General features: G+C 41.3%; 1 protein-coding gene across 1 annotated transcript; it reads left to right on the top strand.

Moving 5' to 3' along the window:
* The first annotated feature begins 1,428 nt into the window (after positions 1 to 1,428).
* Positions 1,429 to 2,979, top strand: LOC135222325 (calponin homology domain-containing protein DDB_G0272472-like). Its single transcript, XM_064260411.1, has one exon. The coding sequence runs from the start codon at positions 1,429 to 1,431 to the stop codon at positions 2,977 to 2,979; it is 1,551 nt and encodes a 516-aa protein (XP_064116481.1).
* The last annotated feature ends 4,621 nt before the right edge of the window (positions 2,980 to 7,600 follow it).

Here is a 7,600-nt window from a genome sequence, read left to right as displayed (position 1 = left end):
GTACAGTTATTACGGCGTTCAAGAAAAAATTATTCAAAGCCTAGTGTTCCGTAACATATATTTACTACTTAAATATGCAATGTAAATATTGTGAAATAACTATAAACTTGCATTTATGTATTTTTTATAATTAAAAAAAATGAACATCATAGTATTCTTTGGAAGCTTGAATTTCAAGTCAGTGGCCCCCGTGGGATTATTCCACATGAACAGGGTTCATCTTCTGAATAATATAATAATAATAATAATAATAATAATAATAATAATAATAATAATAATAATAATAATAATAATAATAATAATAATCATGTTCATCATCATTATCATCATCATCATCATTATGGTAAATAATTGAGAAATCTTAATGAAAGGTGAAATTTGGCGTGAATTAACTTTAAATAAATTAAAATGGACAAAAAAAAGAGAGAAAAAAAGAGAGGGAATTAGCGTATGGATAGGTTGATTAAAATTCTGGACTTGGGAAAGTAAACTTACGAATCCGAGGGATTCCATCGACGACAAGACCTGGATCCTTCTTAAGATCCTTCAGAAGGACTCACAGCAGCAGCTGCCGCTGCTTCGGCGTCTCCAGAGCAGCCAGAGACTTCTCAACAAAAAATGAAGAAAAAGGAGCACAAGAAATCCTTCGTAGCAGAGACAGGAAACGGAGGCGCTCTTCGGAGCCTCCGGATCCCGAATCCTGTGCCGTGGCAGTTTTAAAATCCAGGCATAGAGGAAGCAGATGTCAAGGTTAACATTAATCACTATGTTTCAGCTATACAGCAGTTTACTTGTGGTATTGGGAGTTGTGGCAGGCGACTTGACCGCTTGGACTATTAATGATTTGCTTGATTTCCTTTGTTATCAAGGAGTCGACGGCGGTTTACGAGTACATGATACTCTTGCTGCTGCTGTTGACTCTTTTGAACCGGAAATCGTTGACTCTTTTGAACCGGAAATTGTTGCAGAATCTAACAGCTTGATGACGCCAGCCTTTGCCTTTGCCATCTTCGGATTGGCCTTGTTGGCAGGCTTGGCTTTTGCTGTTTGCTGGAAATTCGGAAATTATGGACGCAAAGTTCATGATTTGGATGAAGATCTGGAAACTGATGACTTTAAACCGGACTGCAATCTACAGATGGACGACCTGGAAGAAGACGACAGCGAGGATGAACTGGAACAAGAAGACAGCGAGGACGACCTGGAAGAAGACAACAGCGAGGATGACCTGGAACAAGAAGACAGCGAGGACTACCTGGAATTAGAAACAGTGAGGACAACCTGGAAGAAGACAACATCGAGGATGACCTGGAACAAGAAGACAGCGAGGACTACCTAGAATTAGAAGACAGTCAGGACGACCTGGAAAGAGATATAGATGAAGTGTCTAGACTAGAAAATCGTCTAGAACTTGACAATGACCTGAAAATGGATAAGTGCGAATCGTCTAGACTGGAAGATCTTTTAGAACAGGAAGAACCGGAAGAAATGCTAAAATGTGAAGATACTGAAGATGAACTGGAAAGCGAAATGACCGAAGTATCTCGGCCAGAGGAGAGCTTAGAACTGGATGAACTGACAGGTACTGAAGATGGTCCAGAAACTGTTGAAAACCCGAACAGCTTGATGACGCCAGCCTTTGCCTTTGCCATTCCCGTTTTGGCCTTGTTGGTAGGCTTGGCCTTTGCTGTGTGCTGGAATGACAACAGTCATGGAAACCATCATCAGGAACTGGAAGACCATCTGGAAAGCGAAAGAGCCGAAAAATATAGACTGGAAGAGACCTTAGAACTGAATCTAGAAAAGCAGAGATTGACAGAAGAACTGGCAGAGAGTCGGTTTGCTGCAGATGAAATGGAACGTCTATGGAAGGAGGCGAAGGAGGAGATTGCTTGGCTCAAGAATCAAATGGCAGAAAAGGACCTCTTGCTAAGAAAGAATGCTGACCAAGAAGCAGTTATGAAGAGTGAAATTGCAAAGTTGCATCATCAAAATGAAGAAGTCATGGCTGAACACCAGCACTTGCATGATGACCTAAAACGGGCTGTATACGAAGGAGAGAGGATGCAGAAATTAAATAACGATCTTATGGAGGAATTAGAGTTTCTGGAGAAGAAATGCGAGGAGGAAAGGATAATAGCAAGTCTCATCCGAGGAGAACTAGAGCTGAAGGAAGAGGAATATAGACTCAAAGCTGAGATCATCGAAGCAGAACTACAAGTGATGAAGAACTGGGTCTCAGAATTAGGAGGACAGAATGCGAGATTGGCTGAGGAGTTAGAAGAAGTGGAAATGGAATTGACTTCAGTGAAGAAGGAGCTAGGAAATGAGAAGAGGAAGACCCAAATTTTGACTGAAGAAGTCCAGGTCATGAGGAAGTGGGTCACAGAGTTAGGAGGGGAGAATTCCAGGCTCCAGGAAGAGGCAGACGAAAACTGCCTGGAAATATCTACACTGAAGAAATCATTAGAGAAGGAGAAAGAGCAAAACAGCTTTTTACAGGATGCTCTCCATTATAGGAGGGAGATTGAAAGCTTGTTTGAGGCAGAACAGAAGAGAAGGAAGGAGATGGAGAATTCCCTCAGAGTCTTAAAAGAAGAGCTCGACAACAGTGACCTCCAAATAGAAAGATTCTTAAATGAGGAAAGAAAATTAATATCTGAAAAAGAGGACCTAGAAGAGAAGCTAGACATCGCTCTTAATCACGGGAATGAACTGAACAGCTTGCTGGAGGAAGCAGATGAGAAGGCCAAAAAAATTGCTAATGAATTAGAGGAAGAGGTCCAGAAAAGGGAGACCCAAATACACCATTTGTTAGGCCAAGGAGAAAGACTCAAGGAAGAACTGCAGCAACTTGGAAAAGAATGTGAAAGGTTGACAGAAAAGTGCAGGATACAGGAGGAACATGAGGTGAGGCAAGAACAACGTTTCAGAGAGTGTCTAAAGGAGACAGGAAGAGGCTTTGAGGCAACAGGATAAATACCTGTTGATGACACTTCTCCATGGGACAGCTCAAAGGAATTTCCACCTGCAACACATTACACAGGATGGAAATGAAGTTGTGGACGAAACCAGGGAAATGGAGAAGGAAGATGAAGGACAAGAAGAGGACCTGTCTGACCTCTTGCAAATGAGGAAGGAGACCCAGCACAGGAACTACTGTGAAGCCCAACGTGAGAGGACCAACTACGGGCGGCAGTGGGAGGTCCTAACTCAGACTTTGAAGGATCTCGTGCATGGAGATGAGAGAATGGCAGAATCGACGAACGAAGGTCCTAATAAGCACTGCGGAGTTTACAGTGAGCCTCCAGATCAAAAAGAGGAGAGTTGATCAGCGGAACTGGATGGCCAAGTCCGAGGCACCAGTTCCGAGGAGGCAGGCGAAAAGAGGCAAATCTTGATGCCTTCGCCTTCTACAGCAGGAGGGGAGGTGATCCCGTGACTCCCCCCTAAAAAAAGGTCAAACAAAAGGGCCAACGTGAGCGAGTCACAGACTGGCCCGGCGACCGTGAGGCTGAGAGCACATCTTCAGCAGCGTGAGAGGGACTTCCCCCCACACCTTCGAACCCCCCCCAACCCCGGGCCTCCCCACCCCCCCCCGGGCCTCCCCCCAGGCCCATCCCCCACCCCCCGAAGGTGTTCATGGTGGTTCCTCTTATGCTGCTTTGGGTGTGGTTTTAGCCCCACAGTCATCAGGCCATTCTGCGGCTCAATCGTGTTGGCCCTTTTGCCTCAGTCAGGAGGAGCTCTGCAACTGAGCTTGACTGAATGACCCAATTCATTTTCCTGCTGTGGAAAACCCACATTTTAACCTAGCCTCTGAGGGTGGGTGGGCAAGCCAGCCCATCCCAGAGCCGGTCCAAGCCCGGAAAAATAGGGAGGGTTGGAATCATCCATAAAATGTCTGCTAAAAGAGAGAGAGAGAGAGAGAGAGAGAGAGAGAGAGAGAGACGAGAGAGAGAGGGGAGAGAGAGAGAGAGTAACACCTGTAGAAGAAAAATATCTCTTTAAAATTAGGAGATACGTTTCATATAATAAACTTAGTTAAATGCTACACTTACACCAGCAGTAGAATTAGGCCCAAAGTCTACAGTGCCACGGACCTAGCATTCACTTTCTATTCCTTGGAATTTATTTGATGTGTTATTTAAGAATAATTTCCAGGGAATAGAAGGTGAATGCTAGGTGCATGGCACTGTAGACTGGGCCTAATTCTACAGTTGCTGTAAGTGTAGCATTTAACTAAATTTATATATTAAACTTATCTCCTAGTTTTAAAGAGGGATTTTTCTTCTACTGGTTTTACTTTTCAAATCTCTCTCTCTCTCTCTCTCTCTCTCTCTCTCTCTCTCTCTCTCTCTCTCTCTCTCTCTCTCTCTTTTCTTTGATGTGTCTCATTTCCCTGTCCTCACCTTTTCCTCTAAATATGGAGGTGTTCAGATCCATTGCCACTGAGAAATACATGTCAGATAGTCAATTCTTGGGTAAAATAAAATTATTAGCTAAAGGTGAGTTTACACTAGATTTCACCCCACGCTGCATGCGAAAGACTCATCACCAACTCATCAAGAGTCCCGCCACACCACTAAGTCACCCTAATGAGTAGTCCAGTAGGCGGGGTTAACAAGAATTTGGAAGGAGTTGGTGATGAGTCTTTCACATGCAGCGTGGGGTGAAGCCTAGTGTAAACTCACCTTTAGCTAATAATTTTATTATACCCAAGAATTGACTATCTGACATGTATTTCATAGTGGCAATGGATCTGAACACCTCCATATTTAGAGGAAAAGGTGAGGAGAGAGAAATGAGACACATCAGAAAAGAGAGAGAGAGAGAGAGAGAGAGAGAGAAGAGATGAGAGAGAGAGAGAGAGAGAGAGAGAGAGAGAGAGAGAGATTTGAAAAGTAAAACCAGTAGAAGAAAAATCTCTCTTTAAAACTAGGAGATAAGTTTAATATATAAATTTAGTTAAATGCTACACTTACAGCAACTGTAGAATTAGGCCCAGTCTATAGTGCACCTAGCATCCACCTTCTATTCTCTGGAAATTATTCTTAAATAACGTATCAAATAATTTCAAGGAATAGAAAGTGAATGGTAGGTCCGTGACACTGTAGACTTTGGGCCTAATTCTACAGTTGCTGTAAGTGTATCATTTAACTAAATTTATATATTAAACTTATCTCCTACTTTTAAAGAGAGATTTTTTTTCTACTGGTTTTACTTTACAAATCTCTCTCTCTCTCTCTCTCTCTCTCTCTCTCTCTCTCTCTCTCTCTCTCTCTCTCTCTCTTTTTCTCTCGTTTCTTTAATGTGTCTCATTTCTCTCTCCTCACCTTTTCCTCTAAATATGGAGGTGTTCAGATCCATTGCCACTACTAAATACATGTCAGATGGTCAATTCTTGGGTATAGTAAAATTATTAGCTAAAGGTGAGTTTACACTAGGCTTCATCCCACGCTGCATGTGTAAGACTCATCACCAATTCCTCCCAAATTCTTGTTAGCCCCGCCTACTGGACTGCTCATCAAGAGTCACGCCACACCACTAAGTCACCCTAATGAGTAGCCCAGTAGGCGGGGCTAACAAGAATTTGGGAGGAGTTGGTGATGAGTCCTTCACATGCAGTGTGCGGTGAAGCCTAGTGTAAACTCACCCTTAGGCTGGTCTAAAGCCTTTGATATTGTTAATATGGATTTTGATTTTAAAGTAATGAAGAAATTTGGTTTACCAGATAGAATTTGAGGATCTATTTCGAGTTTTGTATAATGATTGTAAAAGCCATAATTTTGTAAATGGGTTTTATTGGTTCACCCCCTTTTGTATTAAAAGAAAAGATGATATGGTGATGTGAGAGAAGAGAGAGATGAGAGAGAGAGAGAGAGAGAGAGAGAGAGAGAGAGAGAGAGAGAGAGAGAGAGAGAGAGATCCATCAGTTTGGACCTTGAGTCGTTGTTCACTAACGTCCCTGTTTCTCAGACAATTGAGATAATTTTGGATAAAGTTTTTAGTAATGATGAAACTTTCTGTGGTTTTAATAGGCAACTTTTTAAAACGTTTTTGGAACTTGCTGTGCAAGATGCCACCTTTGTTTTTAATGGGCAGCTCTTTCTGTAGGCAGAGGGGGTTGCCATGGGTTCTCCTTTGGGACCGTTGTTTGCCAATTTTTCTTATGGGACATTTGGAGGAGAATTTTCTTAATGATTGTCCTGGGAATTTTAAGCCACTTTTTTATAGAAGATATATTGACAATATACTTTTTCCTTATTTGAATTTTCGTGGCAATGCCAGCTTTTTTTAGATTATGTAAATGAAGCCCATCCTAACATTAAATTTACGTTGGAAAATGAGAAGGATGACACCCTGGCCTTCTTGGATATAAAAATAACTGGAGATGACCACCTTTTCAACACAAGTGTTTTTAGAAAGAGTACCTTCACTGGGCTCGGGAACAACTTTTTTTAGCTGGTGTTTCCGTAATTTCAAGATTAATGCTATATCTACTTTGGTTTTTAGGGCCCTTCGGTACACATCTGATTGGCTCTCCTTCCATCTTCAAGTCGAGTTTCTTTTAGAATATTTTGTAAAGAACTCGTTTCCAAAAAGCTGGGTTTTAACATTATTAGTAAATTGCTAGCGAAGTATCTGTCAGCACCCACCTTTAATTTTAATGTACACCCAGTTACAAAAGCGGTGTCGCCCCGCCAGGCCTGGCTCGGTGAGATCATGCCCTTCTTGCCCTGAAAGTGGCCCACGTTCAAACAACCAGTACATTGGTTCGAATGGGAGGAAGGAGGAAATTACGGTAATCACGCAAAGAAATGCAATATTGAATGAAATATATATGGAGAGAGAGAGAGAGAGAGAGAAGAGAGAGAGAGAGAGAGAGAGAGCTTTTATTCCTTTTTAGTTATTCATCTGATGGATATACTTGAGACCTTCTGCTTTAATAAACATGCTATCATATATTTTTTAGAAAATAATTATTATCAAATCTTATCACATCATATTGTTTTTAATCGTTATCACATTTTCTAAATAGAAATGACTTAAATATTGTTGGAACTGACTATTCATATTAATATTATTCAGACGAAAATATCCTTTTTAATTATCCTATAAGCAGCTGTATTCTCTCTCTCTCTCTCTCTCTCTCTCTCTCTCTCTCTCTCTCTCTCTCCTCCGTCTTATATCGCCTGAATCGACCATTTAAATAATGGTGTTTGATATGTTATTTGGATGTGGCCAAGGATCACAAAACCGTAAATGGCTACTCTACCAACTTGTGCTAGGCTGTGTCTATTTTTGCCCTAGATTGACTTCCCTATAATTACCTGTATTACCAATAATATACAAATCTGGTCACAAAGATGTTACAAACCATGTTTTGTAGCCGTGGGTGGTATAAGTCATCAAAGCATCAATTTTGCAAGGATGTTATTTTATTAATTAATCTATGCTAAGAACACGTTACTGGATATGCTAATCTAGTACTACAGGATCTGTATTTATGGCATAACTTAATTAAGTTACCAGTATTTGAGTGTGATGTGATGGGCTACTTGGCTCCACCCATCACAATCATCTAGGCTACTTATAG

The sequence above is a fragment of the Macrobrachium nipponense genome, chromosome 3, assembly GCF_015104395.2.
Source record: "Macrobrachium nipponense isolate FS-2020 chromosome 3, ASM1510439v2, whole genome shotgun sequence".
NCBI lineage: Eukaryota > Metazoa > Arthropoda > Malacostraca > Decapoda > Palaemonidae > Macrobrachium > Macrobrachium nipponense.
The sequence above is the reverse complement of the archived record's forward strand: the minus strand, read 5'-3'. Positions and strand labels throughout refer to the sequence as shown.